This window comes from Etheostoma spectabile, chromosome 12, assembly GCF_008692095.1.
Source record: "Etheostoma spectabile isolate EspeVRDwgs_2016 chromosome 12, UIUC_Espe_1.0, whole genome shotgun sequence".
NCBI classification, from domain to species: domain Eukaryota; kingdom Metazoa; phylum Chordata; class Actinopteri; order Perciformes; family Percidae; genus Etheostoma; species Etheostoma spectabile.
Window position 1 is genome coordinate 21,707,258 of NC_045744.1, and position 19,440 is coordinate 21,726,697.

The window sequence follows — 19,440 nt, forward strand, 5'->3', positions numbered from 1 at the left end:
GTTATACAACTTACAGTTCTCAAAGACTCACACACACAATCTCAGCTGGTTATCCTCCGGACAGCTTGCCTCTTTTTCTTTTCTCTCACTTTTTTCTCCGTGTGGCGCGCGCACCCGCTCGCGGTGTGTGGCGCGTGTCCGCGCTATTCTCCGATAAGACGACCACTTGTACAAAACTAAAGTAACGAGCCAATTTTGTAAAATGTAAGGAGTAGAAAGTACCGATATTTGTGTTAAAATGTAAGGAGTAGAAGTAAAAAGTCGCCACAAAAATAAGTAGTAAAGTAAAGTAAAAATATCAGAAAAATCTACTTGAGTACAGTAACGAAGTATTTGTACTCCGTTACTTCCCATCTCTGGGTAAAGGAGACCTTTAGATTGAGAACATTGGGCCAAGGTTGTAATAAACCAGAACAATCCTATATGCACCAAATTTGTCCTGACTGTGGCTGAAAGAAAGGTCATGACATTGTGAAAATCAATACATTGATCACATTTAGGCCTGAATGTCACCATGCAATCTATTAGACAGTGTATGCCAAAAACGTTCCCACATTATTGTCCGATTATGCTGAATATGTCATATTACTGTGTTAAACTCTAGCAGGGTATACAGCTAGTTGCTTTGGTTTTTGTTTTGTCTGAAGCACATTACCAAAAGTACAATCTGTAAAATGTTTAGAGTACCAACACTGACTCTTAGATAATACAGCAAACACAAACATACTAGACATCACAAGACTTCTAGACTGTACTGTAAATCTCCACTTAAATAAAAGAAATTTCCGCCATGAAGGGCAAGGTACAGAGTGCTCTAGTCTGGACAGCATTATTAATAAAACAAATGTTTAGAGGCATTAGTAATCCGAAAATAAGGATGTTAAAGAATTAAAGAATTTTTTATTTACTTATTAGTTAATTTGTCAGGGACAATGCAGTGCACATTATTACATACATAATTATAACAGCAGATACATTCTATACTAATATACCAACATTTCACTGATTTGTGACCACATTACACAAAACAGCACATCATGTAACAACACGAACCCCAAGCACACAGCCACTCACACCCGCTCAACTATAGCCACCCCAATAGTGAGGGGCCTGGGCTATCTATCATTATCACCTCCCAAATTTAGGGGAATTTTTGTGAAACAAGAACAGTGTGCATTAATTAGTTTAATTCCTCACAGTAATTATGCACTTTTTCAGTGTTTGGCTGGAGAGATTTAGGAAAAGGTGGAAGAACGATGGCATTAAACTCTGTGCAGATAAAATGCGCACACATGTGTGATGGGAAATTTTAATCTACAGTATTGCAGGTTTCAGAACAGGGAGCGGAGCCCCTTGGCACTGTCTGACTGGAGTTTGACTCCATCTAGTGTTCAGATTGCTAACTGACACCCAGTCCTGCAGGAGCCCTCAGTGTTGCCGTGAGGCTTTAAAACTCCAAATCAGCTGTCATTTAGTTTTGACTTTTCAGTTTCATTTATGTTAAGCTTTAGCTTCCAGGGTGTGTTTGCTAGTTTTAGTTTTAGTTTTTTAGAGGCTTCCAAACCAAGACATGAGAGAAGAGACAACACATTTTTAAAAAAGGTACTTCGTTGTCACATACATATACAGCACATGAAGCAAAATTTACTATCTGCATTTAACCAGTTCCTCAAGGGAGCAGAGGGTAGCCATTTACAGCGTGCTGTGACCAACTCCAGTTCTGAGCCAGTGCCTTGCTCAATGTTGTTTTTGGATGGGGGGGGGGGGACCGGAGCACCCGGACGAGAACATAGAAACTCCACACAGAAAGGACCTGGATTTACCCAGAACCTTCTAGCTGTGAGGCCACAGTGCTAACCATTGGGCCACCATGCTGCCCTCGGGTCAGCAAAGTCACATCAATGTTAAAAAAGGACACTTTTCTTGTGAAATGATAGTAAATAGTTGCTTTGAAATGTAAGCATGTGTAATGCTGTAAAACTATAAAAAGTGGTAATGTTCAGCAAGGACTATAGAGCATAGCTAGAAGTACAGTAATTGTCAAAAGCCTGTGTACCTATGTTTCCCTGTGTACCCAGACTGGATAGACTGTAGGCTCATTCCACAGCAAAACAATGACATCCACTGGGCTAAGACCAAATAATCAATTAAGATGTCATAGGTTGTGACCCAGCCGGGTGATCTCGTCCAGCAGGAAGTCAACGTCCTCTTGCTGTGTGGCAGGATTGGAGAACACACACCTGAAGAAATTGACTTTGGTTCCCAAAGGCTGATAGCCAATCAAAACAGAGCCCTTCTCCATCATCCTGCGTTTGATCCGAGGAGCCACCTGCAACAACATAAAAAGTGAGGATTATACCATCAAGAGTATGGCCCTCTATATTTTGTTCTGTACTGTCAGGCTCTTTTCATCCATTTTCAACATTTAATATAAAATACTGCAGCGGTGGGATTTCATCACTGAATAAATCCAGAGGAAAACTGATGTTGGGTACTGACCTGATGGAGTCTTGTGTCTCTGTCAGGTCCTGGTGGCAGGTCTCTCAGACTGGGGGGGATGTACCAGAAACACACGTTACTGTGCTCTGGCTGTGTGACAGGTGGAGGACAAACATGCCAAAAGAATTGAATAAAGCTGTAGATGGACAAGCAAACCCTAACACTATAAACTGAACCAACAAAAACAACAGGACAAATATATACATCACGCCTGGTAATATTTTGTACATGGTTAGTGCAAGAGGTTTAAATTACCCTTTGCAGGTGCAAATGCATCAATTTCGGTTGTCTGAAATCTGCAGTAGTTTAAAGTCAAGCTAAAGTAAGTTGAAAGGTAAGCTTTATATGTCTAGGACACAAAAAACTGTTGTCATTGAAAAGCTGTTGAAAGAATGGTTATTGTATCGAGACTCTCTCTCCACCCAGCCACATATTCTTTATGTACGGGTCAAGGTGGAGCGATAGGCTCTTCACTCAGAGAACAATGGTTACAACGTAACCTACAGTTACTGTGTACATCAGATTTATCCTTGTTTAAAATCCAATGTCCAGATGTCACAATTGGAAAACAATTATTTGGAAAACAATTATGTAGACACTGATCAAACAGATAAAAAGCCCTGCTGAGACATGAACCTCCTACTACTACCATTCTTTAATCACTGTTCCATTTTCTTTGTTGTGATTGTTATTGCCACAGTGCATCACATCCCCAACCGGCACTGTCACACACCGCCTACCAAGAGCCTGGGTCTGACCGAGGTTTCTTCTTAAAAGGGAGTTTTTCCTTTCAGGAAGCGACAGTGCAACCACATGGTCGCACGTCGCACTGTCGCACCATGCTTGCTCTTGGGGGAATTTTTGGGGCTTTATAAATTATACAGTGTGGTCTAGACCTACTCTATCTGTAAAGTGTCTCAAGATAACTGTTGTTGTGATTTGATACAATAATTAAAATTGAATTGAATATATACAGTATATATATATACATATATATGTATCCTGAAAAGAACAGCCTTACTTTGCTTTTGAAGACCAGTTCAAAGTCTGTCCTCCTCTGCAGTTGGTCATACAGATATTCAGCATTCTCTAAGCATTTGTTGACCTGAGATCCAAAGCCCTCTGAACCCTGGGAAGGTGAGTGACAGAGGGTAAGTAAGCATACAGACATCTCACACAGGTAAGAATGAGAATAATTTGTGAAAAATGTCTGAAACCAAGCAGCACCCAGTAACTTTAGTGTGTAGTCCATGAATACCTTTGCCTTCCACATGAGCCAAAGTTTAAAGACATCCACATGCCGGCCACACTGGATGCTCTTATCTCCAGTATCATAGCTCACATCGTAGGGTTTGTCTGTCTGGAAAAGGTACTCAGCCCCCAACTCATTACACTCCTGCAAGAGACCCTGTGGAGATGAGACATGCGACATTAATATAAGATACAACTGCATGGATAACCTTAAATCGATTCTCCACGCGTCTGTTGTGATCACATGCCCTAAAGGTACTCGTGTTTTGCTATTTTGTGATGTACACTTAAATCAAAGGGTGGAGTATAATGTCTTACTCTCTTCTTGACTAGTATGACAGAGCACTGCAGAGGGACACCCATCATCTTGTGCGGATTCCATGTTACAGACCAGGCTCTGGGGGAAAAGAATCATTCAAGATTTAACAATGCCACACTGACTGACCTACAACCTTAGAACCTGTTGCTAATAATTCAAAAAACAGCATCTGGCCAGAGCCTTAAATAACGGAGTTTTTTTGTTTGTCACCCATATGATAAAAGATGACACACCAGCACCCAGAAGTAGCCTATGCAAAGTGACACACACAGTAACTCACATATAGTGATGAGCTGCAATAAGATGCACGTTGTGGAAAATAACAAGGCAAGGACTGGTCAGGTGGCTGGTGTGTATCATATTACAGAGGGATTTTTATTCAGTTGGACAAACCACTTGATGTTGGCAAATAGTGTCAGTTGTCATCATGCTTTGCTTTATTTTTCAAGCTGAATTCACAAAGAGTTAGTCTGATAGGTTCTTTGTAGTGGTGTCCCACAGGAATCCCGAGAGAGAACAAAGACACGCCAGGTGAAGTGTTGAGGTTGTGTGTTGATGGACTTACCGTTCAATGCCCTGTAGTTTCATCCTGTGCCTGTCTGACATCAGCAGGCCTCCCCCCCACGCTGCCTGGAGAAAAAGAGTCAAATTCTCATAAAACATACCGATTCATTTAAGTCCAACACATTCTGGGTGCGTCAGAACATGTGTGACGCGGGTTACATGACCCAATCAGGTGTTTGTAATGAAACCCACGCAACTTCTAGGCAAGACCCGCCCTTCAATAGCATTCACACTCTACTATTGGTTACTCTTTTTCATAGCTTTTTCTAGTATCTTTGCTGCTTTTTTCAATGTTTTTGTTGCATTTCTCTGAGTTTTTTCTTGAAGTTTTTGGGGCTTTTTTCGACATTTGTCGCCTTTGATGCTTTTGTTTAATCAGTTTTGTTGTCAATTTTTTTTTTAATGTTTTTGTGCTTTTTCGATACATGAATACACGTCCCAAGACCTCCCTAGATAGTCGGAGATCTCAACCCCCCCCCTCTATATTGAACCTTGTGGACACCTCAATCAGTGCACTACTGACTTCAGTAACTGTACCTTTAGAAGGAACTAAAAATGTAACTAAAAAACCTTTACAAAAAAATGTTGGACTGAAGTGTACCAGTATTTATAGTCGTATTACATGTTCCATTAATAGGATGTACTGCAGACTGAGTAAAATTCACTCAATGTGATCTGAATCCTCCAAATCTATTAACAATCTGGATCCACTGAATTGTTGTTTGTGGAATAAGAAGATTAAGTGAAACATGATTTTGTTTTTGAGGCCTACATCTACATTTGTTTGTCAAAGTTAGGGATTTGTATAGTATTGTATGGTAATTATGTAAAATAGCAGGCATGTCAACTTACATCAACATGCATCCACAGTGTGTGTTTATGGCAGATGTCGGCAATGGCGTTCAGGGGATCGAAGGCTCCGTACACGGTGGTGCCCGCTGTCACGTTCACAAAGAACGGAACCAAACCCTGGTGAGAAAGAGAGAACGAAGGTTGGCCTCATCTTAAATATGTGCTGTCCTGTCTGTTCCAGCTGTCAGCTCTACCTCGATTGTGAGCAGTCCCGGAAGAGGAACGTCGGGGATGTTGACTAATTCTTTTTTAAAGTTATTTTTTCTGGTTTTTTTCCCTTTATTAGATAGATAGCCAGACAGAGTGAAAGGGGGAAAGAGAGAGGGGGGTGACATGCAGCAAAGGGGCCACAGGCTGGATTCGAACCCGCTGCGTCGAGGAGCAAGCCTCTGTACATGGGCACCCGCTCAACCCACTGAGCTATCTGGGTGCCCGATGTTGACTAATTCTGACTGTATCATGTATAACAAATCTCAATTCAATTTAAGGATGAGGTTTTGCCGACAAACCAGAAATTGAAAGTATGTCCTAATGCTGTGAAATAGGGGACATTTTGAACAAATTCAGTATTTTCTCATATAAACTGTATATATCTTGAAATGTCGATTTTCCTTTCAGTCATACCTTTTTTTCAGCTGTAACAATGCAAGCCTCCAGTTCAGCTGGGATCATTTTCCCTCTTAAATGACCAGAAGTAGACAAAGGTTCAGTGAACAGCAACTGACCACAGTCAGCCCTTAATTCATGCAGCGTACATAAGCCATATTGATTTGACCAAGCCTTGACACAAGCCTGCTCTCTATCGACACTCTAAAAGGGAGAATTCTCTATATTTAAACAGAAAACAATGCATTTTAAAGATAAAATAGCTTACTATGCAGTCAACATGCAACCCAATATACAGGCTGTGTACTAGCCCACTAGCTCACATTTTCCCGTAACGTAGACATTCCCAGGTGAGCAAACATTTCTTTTGTCGTAAATCCCATTGACTATTGACAAACACTTGTGTACTTTGTGAGTGTACCCACCTTTCATCACATTTCACCATGACCACATTGTCACTGCCCAGCCCCAGTACAGCTGCAGATTTCTTCACTGAATAGTGACTCTGAATGGGTGGAAACACAGCTATTCATCTCCATTGGTCTCAAATCAAAGAAAATCCAAACAGGTACACCCTTCATCCAGCTGACAGCAGTAGAAGTTCCCAGATACACATAAATGTGAGAGCTCTGCTTACATCTCCAGAGATTGAGCTGTGTGTGTTAAAAAGGTGATGCCCTGCTATGACCTTCTTTTATTTGGAGATTAAAGCTCGGTGCTGCTAGCTCATAGCACCGAGTGCACGCTCATAGCCTTCAGTGTATCAGAGTCACAGCTGACCCTTACATGAAGGAATACAACATCTTTGTGGCTATGCTACAGATAAACAGTAATGGACGGTGTGCAATAATTCACATACAGTATGTGATGGACTTCATTTAGTTCCTTTGTACTCCCATTACATAGAAGAAATAACATGAATGAATCACACATAGTTTATAAATTTATAAATTTATAAATAGAAATATTTTTAATATTGTTTACACATTTGAACTCAAATTTGTCCCACGAATAGATTTTCATGATTGCAACTAAAAGGCCTGCCTATGGCTTTGCTAAAATTCTACAAAAAAAGAAACGTTAACTCAAACTTAGTATAAGTCTGGGTTAATATTGCTCAAACTTCACAGAACGTCAGTGGGAGGTTACATGTGATCACAGCTCCTTAAGCCCCAAACAGTGCAATAGTTAGTGTCTTAGGTGTGATTACATGTTCCGAAGTGAAGAGGGCCAGCTGAGGCAGACGTCCCATCCCTTTGGTCTTCACCTCTGGGTAGAAGTGATATCTGGCTACCAGGATGCTGTACAGGTTGGATATTGTGCCTCCTTCAGAAAACAGAATGCAGAAATTATTCACAAGTATTCCACCCTCTTTATTTGTGTTGTTCCTCTGTTGATTTGGCTGTTGTTGTGTCTCAGTTCCATACTTTATCCTAAATATATAAACATATGTTTATGTAAGTTTACACTATCTGTATGATGATGTATTTCTGATTCTGATATTGATATTGTACAGTTTTGGAAGATGTATGTATGTAATATTGTGTGAATGAATGTAACAATTTCTTATTGAGTTGCAGATAACTATATTTAAAGCACTTCTTAATGGACCCAATGACACTTTACATGAAGGCACAACAAGTAACACACAAACAAAATAAAACAAGACATGGATAAATGGATTATTGGTGGCAATGTTGTCCGAGAATAACAGAATTGTTGTCATTACTTAGAATTCCTCATGGGGGCGACATAAACTACGTACTATAGCTTTAAAGAAATGCCAATAAACCAGAGCACGTTATTCTGTACATCCTGGAGCCTGTCTCCAGTTCTCCATTGGAGTAATCCAGAAGGGAATGATGATGGCGTGGTGAGGGTCTCTGCCACTGAGTCCCTCCGGAGTGATGAGTGGCATTTAGATGTTTTTGAGATGGTAAGAAGTAGATTTAACGATGGATTTGTGACTGAAATGAGAGGAGGGAGTCCAGGACAACGACCACGACTTCTTGGGATGGGCAGCCGTCAACGTCGAGGAAAAAATCACAATCATGAACCCTGTTTTTTTGCTGTTTAAATTGAATAGGTTGGATGACATCAATGCTTTTATGTTAAGAGGGGTGTTGTCAGCATAGCCGTGAAACCCGGCCGCGTGGCGCATGATCTGACTAAGGGGGAACATGTAGATGGTAGAAGAGCGGGCAGAGAACAGTTAGCGCAGCAGATATCTGAGCAAAAGAAGGAAATAAAAAGAAGACTAAAAGCTAAAAGGCAAAGTGAAAGATGCCTGGTAAAACCAGAGTCGGTTGGGCTTTAATAGATGGAAACAATTATTCTAATTATTCCAAACCCACCCCGAATTAGCCCTCAGGTGTGTAACATGTTCATTAATAAAATAACGTTACATTGCGCGATGTGGTTCTATGTCAGTAAATTACATGAAATTATGTCCCCCTTCTATTCAGTGGTATCATTTGTTGGTTTGTCATTAGTGAAAAACAGCATTGACCTTGTAGTTGAAAAAGAAGCCTTATAAAATAATGACATTTCCTCATATGGAGTCCGCTCATCCGTATTTGAAGATTCACTTTTTGAATGGCAAAGAAACAACAACAGCTAAGTGAGTTGTTCAAAACCTTTCTTTTTAGTTAAGTCTTTGTACACAAAATTAAAATTGAAAATGTTGATTTTGATGTGATCATAGTAGTGCCCCTAGTACTCCCATTCAAAAGGCCATTTGACCAAAAAACGATAATACGGCAAATCTTAAAAGTGGAGCATCCGTCCTAATTATGCTTTTAAATGAAAGTTTGACTAGGTTCCATTTACAAGAAGACCCTAGGTTGGATTTTGGCGGGAGTCACGCTTTAATGCTTGGCTCATAACACAGTGACCGTGATACCGGGTTTAGCTTTCAATACATCCAAAGTAGGCTAAGTTACCGTATGCAACATTTGAAATGCAACGATGCATCTGTGACGTATCTTATTGTAGCCTAAATGGATTATTTCGCAATATGACCTCGCTAACGCTATCTCAATGATAGAGTGGGCAATACAGCATCGTAAAGAAAAGACTCTTTGGAAATGCAGGTGTGTAAATACACTACTGCTGTTGTCCAAAGCGTCCACTAGAATCAACACAAACTGAAAGAAATGTAAACTCTAGCCACTTTAAACTGTTGTTTAAAGTAATCTTTTCCTGGATGTTTTAGGCAAAATGAAGGTGACAACCTTTTGTATCTGGAGATGTTTAGTATCACTTTTAACAGTTTTTATCCAATTAACTGTTCATCCATCCACCCGTTTCTTGCATGTATTACCTGGACAGAAGAATCCGTCTCCCTCATCATCAGACCATCCCACAATGCTTTGCATCTTTCTCAGCAGAATCTCTTCCATGAGGATGAAAACAGGAGACACTTCATATGTAAACCTGGTAAAGAAATGTATCACAAAGACAAATAAGTCTACCTCAGTTCATGCAAGCGCAAATGTAAAATTTCAAGCCAATAGGAATACTTGAAAAGGATGGTGGTGGTCAATAATCATAAAAAAGGACAAGTTTGTGTAGGGCAATACAGATTTTGACAATGAACAACAACAAAAGTTACACACTGGACCTTTGAAGGCTTTAGAGGGTTATAATCCTGAAAATTATTGACTGTTTGCTATTTTCGAGCAGGGTTTTCCAAGAGATTTATGTGGGGAAAAAAACAGAAAAGAACATTGATGTATGAAGATTTAACAGCAGTTTTTTTGTGCGTGTGCATTTTGGCCATAAAAGGTGTCGAGAGGGTAGTACTTTTGAGGAGGGCACAAGGGTTAAAGCAATGAATTTCTATTGGAAAAAACACTTTTGTTTCAACAAAATGTTCAACAGCCCGAGGATTACGTTGTGTGAAGTCAACACCAGACTGTTACGTTGGAGAGCATCCCCTACACAGTAAGGTAGTAGTCAAGAGTGCACCACTGCTGAGGTGCATTCAGTGGCAGGTTCAAACCTGCACTTTCATCACGGGGTGTGGATATCTCTCACATTCAGAACAGAGCCGTGGGCAAAAAAAGGCTAGCGAGGTGCTGGTGCCGACATAATGGAAGACAGCGGTGGGCTCTGAGTCAAATGGATCGACATGGTTTATTCTTTTATTCAGGTATTTAATATTGAAGGAAAAGTTATTCCATAACTGAACAGGCATACTCATACATTGTTTTGTTGTTTTATTTAATGATAAACTGTTACTGTATTTGGTTTGTTTGTGTACGCCAGGGTTTGTAAACCGGTGTCTGCGCTAGCCCCTCTTCGCCCGCCATGCAGCTATTTGGTCTCGACTGACTTCTGTTTCCATGGCCACAGTATGTAAATGCTCACCGTTTCCTGTTAAACGTCAACGGGTTTTGTGTACGAGTTCACTCCAGGGTTGGAACGCCTCCACGCGTGTTTCCGGTATCTGTTATCCAACTGGGTGCCCTACAGGGCTGCATGAGATTGAGTGATTGTTTTGGTGATTTAACACAGCTTTGCCTTTCTTTGGCCTGCCCGTGTTTATTCATAGTACGTGTGTAGAGATGGGGATCTACTGTACGTTTGTGGGTTTCTTTGTTAAATTAGGATGAAGTGGTTTTTGATTCATTTCTACTTTTTGTTTAAGTTCTGTTGAAAAGACTTTCATTTCTGGTTTATTTGTTGTTAATCTTTGTTTTTTTTGTTTAGCTCTGGGCATCTATTATACACTTTCGACTGCCTAGATTTGCCCTGGATTGACGTTGTTTTCCATTTATTTTGAGTTTTCACCACCGTGTGTTTTTGTGAGTAAGTGTTCACGTGTGATTGGACTGATCCTTTCCTGAAATCCTCAACCCCTTGACCCCATCCCTCCACTGGTAAGGCCTCAGCACTGATCCTCGCCTTTTTCCCTACCCTTGGGTATATAATGTTTTGGTGGCATTTCATACTTGCGTTTTTTTTAGTATTTGCATAAAATAATTGTCTTTAACGGATCTATGTCTTTGGCATCATGCATAAGTCAAACCAGTGGGCTTTCTGTATTTTGGTGGTGCCTTGCTTGGTTCTGGGCGCTCCCACCATCCCACCTCGCAACAAAGGCATGCAAAGTCAGTGGAAAGACGGTAAGAGATGTAGATCTACAGTACCTCAGGCTGCACGAACTAAAGACAGGACTCATCTGCTCAACTTGAACATGTTTTAACTTGAGCAAAAAAATGTTATCTTGACTTGAATGACTCAACCACATTACTATACAGAGACAGGTACACATGAAAGGTAGGACAAAACTGGTACATGGCAGTACACACATTGTTTGTGTGACACAAATTGCCTCTAAAATGTAGTGGAGTAGAAGTAAAGAATATGTACCTCTAAATTGTCCTTTAGTACAGTACTTTAGTAGACTATTTCATGACTTTACACCACTGATGATGATCTCTTACATGTTAGTGTTGGCTGTAGAGGTTAACCACTCTCCTGCTATCCCGATCACATCTAGACCTGAAGACAGCTGGTTGAAGAAACGCGGATGGCCTGGAAAAACAAAAGCCAGAGGTCATAGGCCAAGCAAGTCATTAGTTAAGAGAAATGTGGGGGCGTACGAGGGGTGTGGCTGCATAGGGCCTCAAGCCTTTCAGAGAGCTTTCACACCTGTATTTCGGTAGACTCGGTGCGATTCGTCCTCAAGGACAAGGCCGAATGAACTGAACTTCTAATAACACAGTCTGACGCTCTACATTCCGATACACATATAATTATCTTACACCACATCATACACCCCCCCCCCCCCCATCCCGCCCCGCTTCCGTCTTGTGTTTTCTTCCACCCTCCCAAGCCACCTCAAAACATTCCTCATGTGACCACGTGACCCGTGTGTTGTCCTGTGCATCATGATGTTGTGATGTTGTTAGTGTATACCATGTTGCTTTCTGCATTGTTTCTTTTCGAGAAAGCGTGTGGTGGCGCTGTTCCATGGCTGCCGCCCGGAGGCTTGCTCCAACCTAAGTCAAATTCCTCGTATGTGTCCTCATACCTGGCAAATGAAGCTGATTCTGATTCTGATTCGGGAGTTGAAACGTTGTCGCATTTTCCTTATGCTTCGGTTAGTGTTCAGGCTGCACTTTGTCAAAAGTCCCCAGACATTGTAAACAGATGTCACACGGTCGAAATGGCTGCTTGTTTATCGGACAGAATATCCAAGGGAAACTCGCCAACACTTCCTCAGAAATATCTAACTGCAACACAGTGTCCCAGGTCTGTAGTTTGTGTTTCATGAGGCTGGGATTATCCTAGACCAGGGGTCGGAGCAGGGACCCCCCTACCACATCGCCAAAAGAATGTATTAAATTGCACAAAAATTTAATTTAACATTAAACATGTTGGGCGGCCTAAAGCCTTTATACATGCCGTTGTTGCATAGACTACTAAGCTATTAAAATAATAATTGTTGACATGATTTTATAAATCATGTTAAAGCAACACTGTGTAACTCATCCCACTAGTCCCCCTACAGGTTGTCTGGAGGCGAACTGTGTGACCTGTAGTTCCAGTGAGACAACCTGTAGGGGGACCGAAGAGGGAAAAGTTACAGAGTGTTGCTTTAAATGTTATTATTTATATATCTCAGTGACTACCTTACCTATAGGCCAGTATCATCAATGTTATTTTTTTCACACATAGGCCAATATATATTTTCCAGTCATATATTGGATTTTTCTTGGAAACTTTCAAACAACAATAATTTGGTGGGCCCCCTGCAGTAACTCAGAGCCCCCCCCCCCCGTTGAAAATTTCTGTCCTAACGGTTACAACAGGTCGATTTACACACTTGACGTCACATCTCACACTACGATGAAACGGCTGTATAGGAATAACATCATCACAAATGAATACAATGTTAGCCTACCTTTGGAGTGTCATTAAGCCCCTTTCCCTATAAAAAAGGGGATGCAAGCTAGGTTGGTGGTACCACTGGATTCCTCAGGGTGTATAGTTTAACAAGACGCCAACATCTTCTCCCTAGCTTTTAAACGGATTGCGCTTCAGCCTCTGATAGACGGTACAGTTGGCCTAAAGGGTCCAGGGCTTTTGAAAAAACATTTGGGGCTAGAGCCCTGGAAGACTTCCCTTCTTTAACACATTTTTTTGCATTTGTATATAAAACACACACACACACACACACACCTGTACTGACGCCATATTTGAGTGTGTCTCTACAGTCCACAAGTATCTGCTCCAGAGTTTCCGGTTGGTCCGGCAGGTCCAGACTAAAGCCCTCCAGTCCCTCTTTCAGCTGGTGAGGATGGTGGAAGTCCAGTATCTAAAACACGGAACAAGGAACAGCTTTTTTCATTATGCCATACCTTGTGTCTCATATTTCATTGTGTGCATAAAAATAAACATTTATTGCACATTTTTCCAATCCAAACCATATTGGCTGTATCCCAAAAAGAAAATCACTTCCCTAAAGGCTAAGCCCTATCTGCTGGCAGCAGTGGAAAGTGTGGGTTTAGGGTTACTAACTAACATAAAAAAATAACATAACTCTGGATTAATGTATGACCTTAATAATTGCTGCAGTTATTTATCATTAATTTACAATTGATGGTCAATGGCTGGCTAGAGAAGTGAAATGTTAACTTCCACAAGTGAGGGGAAACAACACTACACATGCCCAAAGCCTCTAGCAATGAAAGCAGATGGTAAAAATGTGATACCAAGGAGATATGTATGTCACGCCCCTCCCACAAAGCGCAGGTCTAGCAACATTATTTACAGGATTTCAACACAGCAGTCCTACACGTAACAATTAGGTACCTTGGAGCCCCTCTGGCTTGACTTGCTGATATAGCTCAACAAGATGTTGAGCAGCTCCTGCAGAAATCCTCTGGTAACGTCCTCACCACCTGAAGCTGGGAGCAGGTCTACACACCCACACACACACATACAGACACACACACACACACACACACACACACACACACATATCCCTTTCAAGTTGCCCAACTTGGGAGTCATGGCACATATTTGCATGAAAAAATGTAGCTATACAACCAACCAGGAAATTAGACATCTTTTAACACATACTGCTAACACAGAGAAAGTAGCATTTCACCTTTAGGTTTTTAAGTAAAGTCCCCGGGGTGTTGCCACTCTGTCTTCTAGACATTAAGACATCATTCATGTCCTAATAACTTTTTTTTAGGGATGTGATACCACTCCGATCACAGTTTATATCTTAATATGATGAGGACTATAATGAGGAAACAGTGTTGATAAATGTATCTGGTAAGTTGCAAAATGTTAGCTGGATGCAGTTTATCAAGTAAAAAAGAATTTACTAAAACCTTGTGTGGAGAATGACATCATCTTTAAATAAATACTATGGAAAAGCTTCAGGTTGGTAAAATATTGTCTAATGTCTTTATTCAAATTGGATTATGTCCGCCACTACCTGAGCCAGTTGGTCTTATTTAATCATGTCATGCCATGTTTGTCGGGTTTTCTTTGTTGTTTATTGATTCTGTATCATTAAAAGTCTATACTAAACAGATTTCAACCAAGAAAGTAATAAAGGGGTTGTGGAAACACTTTAGAGAAGTGCCAAAGATGAAAAAGACATCCTGTACTGTCAATGTTTTGTTGTAATATTGGTACAGGAACATCTGTCAGTCAACTCCCACAAAACAAGCTTTTGTTCTTAAGATCACTTGTCAAGTGCAATGTAAGTAAGTAAGTAAGTCAGTAAGTCAAGTTTATTTGTATAGCACTAATCACAGACAATATCACAAAGTGCTTCACAGGCCAAGTACATAAATGTGTGGTACGACAGTCCAGCCGTGTGAGCTAATGTCTAGTTCGTTTGAGCTCAAGACAGTTTTACATTTTTATGAGATAAATAGATTATCAGCAGAAAACAGCCTTTTACAATTGAAAGATGTATTAAAGAAGTTTTTAGTTTAGTTTACAGTCAATCTCTGGTTCAACCCACTATGACAGAAATATTTGAAGACAAGTTTCAGTTTCTCTCCACACACAGATTGAAGTGTAATAGTGTAACAAAACACAGGGGATTTTTCTCCAGTGGACCTACACTAGTAGCCTCGTGCTCCTTTTCACCTCAAGAACCAACCCTGTCCCCTGGGTTTGAATGAAGATAGAATTCATTTTTTTTAAACTGCCTTTTTTACTTATATGATCACTTTACAACTTGATTGGCTTTATTTTTATACTTTATTTGCACCATCATACAAAAAAATAGAAAGACAATAAAACTTTCTGAATTGGAAAGAACTATTTGATGAATAAATTACGGAAGCAGATTAGAGCCACATGTGAAATGTATTAGTTTTTTGTGCTTTTTTTTAAAAGTCTAAAATTGTTTTTTTTCATTTAAAAAAGTTTTAATTCTGACTTTAATCTCAAAATTCTGACATTGATCTCAGATTTTAAACTCAGAACTCAATACATTTTTTTCACATGTGGCACTAATCCTCTTCCGTAACTGGATGCAAAAGAAAGAAATAGTGCAAAGCAAGTACAAGTAGAAGTTTGCAGATTTAAAACCAGATTTCTAAATTTGATTTTAGTGTTGTTCACCCCTAACGTAACCAAAGAACTCGTTGCCTGCATCAGCGATGGAAGCCTCAGCCTGTGAGGAGGACCAAACCTGGCGGGACTCCGGACAGCAGGAGCTCTCACCTTTGCTGTAGATGCTGCTGAAGTCAGCAAGCGTCTGTCCTCGGTCTCTGACCGCTGCTGAGTTCTCTTGCTTTTTGTCCATTCCCACCGATTCGGCAATGATTCTTTCTGAAAGCACCAAATATGCATGTCGGTCAGTAAATGTGCTGCTGATGGCTTAGCTAGGTCTGTGGGATCATTCACATCTGCTCTGAGTAAAATGCTTCAACACAGCTGGACACTCTGTGTCTAGTTGACTCTGTCGGTACATTTCACTTAGGCCGAGAACAATAAACTACAATAACGTGACATGCAACACAAGAAAAGCTCCTTCTTTGCCTCAGAATGTGTGGAAAGTTTCAGCTTGTTTAAGCTCTCAGTTATCTTTTTATCTGGTTGGAGCTGTGTTAATTTTGTCACCTATTTTTAATTTAGTCTCAGTCTTGTGCCAAACGTCCTTGTTAGTTGTAGTCATGTTTAGTCATTCACATATCTTAAGTTTTAATAAAAGTCTAGTCATTTTATAGTTTCACTCAAAAGAGAACTCAAGGTACCTTATTTATGATAAGCATTTCAGTCAAATAGCGTTTTACACATTTCTTTTTTCGTCAACAACAATGCATGTTGATTTCGTCTTAGTCAGCGTTTTTGGAAATTGGCGCTGTCTCGTCTCATTGTCTCGTCTTCGTCATGGAAAACAGGTTGTTGACGAACATATTTAGTCTCGTCTTGTCTGACGAAATTAACACTAGGTTGGAGGGAGCCATTCAAGATCTTGGGAAAGTAAATAAGGGAGCTGCGTTTGTTGTTAGAAAAGCTTCTTATTTAAATGTTAAAATAAGTTCCTACGATCTGGGGATAACAGATCTCTTAGATTTCAACAGATGTCCTAGCAGTCTGCACCAGCACCCACCAACTCTAAATCCTCACCTTCTAAGGTAGTACTTTAGGTATAACCTGTTAGCCTACTTACTCTGTGTAACAATAAATGCATTATAATTGCCATAATCTTAAGAAACCTTGTGCAAGGAAAGGACTGAGTACTCCTTCATAAAAACAGATTTGACATTTCCCTCTCACATGGTGATTTGCATATTGTGGTTTTTAAGTTTAGCTCATGTTGTGACGTGTCACCAGCTATCTCTGATGTACCCATTTCAGATAGTGTGGCTGTATGCATTGATGCCGTCTGCATTCAAATCACATAGGCAAATACATAACTGCACTCTACACTTGGGCTACATATATATATTTCTAGGTCATTCGAATTAACACTTTTCATTATATAGAGAGTCATCAAACTCTTACCTGGCAGCTGTAAGAAATCCATATCAATACAAATTAGAAATTGTTCTTCAAAGATGAGCAATTTAGTTCAGTCCCACTGTTGCTATTGTTTTAAAACAGTCAAGATATCCCCAAAATGATGTTGCATTGAATTCTCTTTCGCTGTAAATACTGTGGATAAACAGGTCCGCCTGAGAGTTCTCAGAAGTCAGTGATAGTAATTCATCCAACCCGAGGCACACAGGCAGAGTGGTGTCAGCCTGCTGCATTTAAAGAGCAGCAGGTGAGGGGAGGTGTGGTCTGCAGCCAGCTGCTATGATGCTTTTCTTATGTAACATTGTGCCATGTAGGGCGTTTTTCTCCATTTGATCACAGTGTTCAGGGTATGCTCGCCCAAATAAAAAAAAACACACAACATTCTCACTTTTCTTTTGACATCGTTTGGTTTTATTTGGTCAGGCGTTGAGATATCCCTCCCTGTGGAAGTCTGATAGCAGGAGTTGCTGGTGGAGACTACAGAGAGTATCATCACATTGTATTTCAGTAAGCTCGATCTGCACATGCCCCTACTCCTTCTACATCAACAGAGAAAGGGTTCATGTCCTTCTTAATGACAGCCAACTCTTAAAAGTCTGTGATCAGTGTTGTGAGTACAGTCACCCATTTCCCCATTTTCACAGAAATGCAGGCAGTTTGGAAACAAGACAATTTCACACAGTTGGACAGTTGGCAGTATTGCTGCTACTTGCCACTCAAAAAGCTGAAGCTCATTATAAAGAAATGTCATGTGTGGCCTTCATTTGCGACATGAGCTTGCACGCTTTTGTTCAATATGAGCTAAACTACATAATTGAGGTCTGCCAACCACTCAGATTTGCTCAGTTCAACAAGGCTGTGACTTCTTGTCTTTAAAAAAAAGAATACTACACACAATCTCTACCACCAGAGATTGACTTTGGCTTTTTAGATTCCAAATTGTGAAAGCCATCTACACATATGGTGATAATGACACCTAGCATTCACAAAAGGAACTACATGGAAATACAGTGGGTCTATAATTTTAATTTAAAGCTATAGTGGGTGGGTTTTGTCACCCCCATGAGGAGTTCTAACAGTGCAGAGCCACCTGGCCGTGCAATGCTTCTGTCACGCCGCTCCACTTTATTCCTATGGGTGACGTCAAGCGACTTTGACGCACCCTCAAAGCATCCTGGGTAGTCGGCGCTGCTTTTGAAAAAATGCTGCGTGTCAAATCTGTTGAACTTCAAGTGCCTATCGAATAAAAGTAGACAAAAATCTTTCCAACTGACCTTGGTCAATCTGAAATAAAGACAGATCAGCAACGTATGCCTTTTCCTCGTCAAATGTTTTCAGAAAATCAGAAACTATTTTCATAACATAAGATAGTTGTCATACCCGATGTGAGTTGAGTGAGTTTTTTGGCAATCAATTAAAAAACCCGTTAAAAACTGTCAAAAGAAAACAATTTTGCCATAAATATGTTTTCTCATTTCGAAGTTGTGTTGTATCCCGATATTAACGTAGCTTACATTTGATGAAACCTACATCAGCGACGCAGCCATTTCTGCCAACTCGGCAGGATATCATGAGGATGGATATCAATCTGCAAACACAAGAACAAGAACACAAAAATAAACATGTTACACTCTTTCCAATACTCCTTTTTAATTTGATATTCTATATTGTTTTCACACTTCCTTGGGACACTGCTGCAAATACAATGTAGCCTACGTAAATACAAATTTATCATCATGGCCAGAGGGCATGACGGGAGAGGCTCCAAGTTGCCGCCATAGAAGGAATTTTTTAGTTTGCCCATAATCTGCACTTATTTTAGAGACAGACATATGTTTTTTTAAGTATTAAAAAAAAAACACCAAATATTTATTTGTATTTATATATTTGTATTTATAGTATTTTATTCATTTGCGTAATAGTTGATGCGAGCTTTTAGTTTGAAAAGTAAGCGAGATAGCCTATTGTTTAAAGAATTGTATTCCATATCCGAGCTTTTAATCTGAAAAGTACAAGCTCGGGGACGGTACCAGGCGGTATGGCAGAAGGATTTTTTTTAAGTTTGCCCAAAATCTGCATTTATTTTATAGACGGTCATATTTTAAGTGTTTTATTCATCAGTATGATAGTCTGTATTTACCTTGTAGACACATTTTTTAAGAATTGTATTTATCTGTAAGATTGCTGTTACTGTTTAGTTAAAAAAACACACCAAACGCGTCAAGTATTTTATTCATTATCATGATAGTTGACGCAAGCTTTTACTTTGAAAAGCAGGCTAAGAGAAGTACTGTATATTCTTTAAGTATTTTATTTTGAAAGGTTTTGAAAAAACTCGA

At 40.0% G+C, this 19,440-nt stretch overlaps 1 protein-coding gene and 1 long non-coding RNA gene across 2 annotated transcripts; both read right to left on the reverse strand.

The window, feature by feature from the left end:
- Nucleotides 1–926: 926 nt before the first annotated feature.
- Nucleotides 927–17,358, reverse strand: gad3 (glutamate decarboxylase 3). The gene is made up of 16 exons (XM_032532342.1): nt 17,087–17,358; nt 15,800–15,907; nt 13,916–14,022; nt 13,283–13,418; nt 11,542–11,632; nt 9,414–9,526; nt 7,302–7,417; nt 6,517–6,596; nt 6,110–6,164; nt 5,486–5,602; nt 4,635–4,699; nt 4,069–4,147; nt 3,758–3,907; nt 3,521–3,628; nt 2,500–2,589; nt 927–2,329 (listed from the first exon to the last, which is right to left on the reverse strand). Exons 1-16 carry the CDS (start codon nt 17,106–17,108, stop codon nt 2,156–2,158), a joined length of 1,611 nt encoding a protein of 536 aa, XP_032388233.1. The 5' UTR covers nt 17,109–17,358; the 3' UTR covers nt 927–2,155.
- LOC116699677 (uncharacterized) lies at nt 3,202–3,364 on the reverse strand. Its single transcript, XR_004334477.1, has 2 exons — nt 3,323–3,364; nt 3,202–3,286 (listed from the first exon to the last, which is right to left on the reverse strand). It is a non-coding gene; the product is annotated as an uncharacterized LOC116699677 (long non-coding RNA).
- Nucleotides 17,359–19,440: the final 2,082 nt, after the last annotated feature.

What these genes read in the sequence shown, in the direction of transcription:
- gad3 (XM_032532342.1), bottom strand. Translation starts at nt 17,108, where the DNA reads ATGGATTTCTTACAGCTGCCAG. An exon ending in TTGTTACAGCTGAAAAAAAG is followed by an intron (nt 5,603 to 6,109) that starts GTATGACTGAAA and finishes CTTTCTCACCAG; the next exon opens with GGTTTGGTTCCGTTCTTTGT. An exon ending in AAACTACAGGGCATTGAACG is followed by an intron (nt 4,148 to 4,634) that starts GTAAGTCCATCA and finishes CTTTTCCCCCAG; the next exon opens with AGCCTGGTCTGTAACATGGA.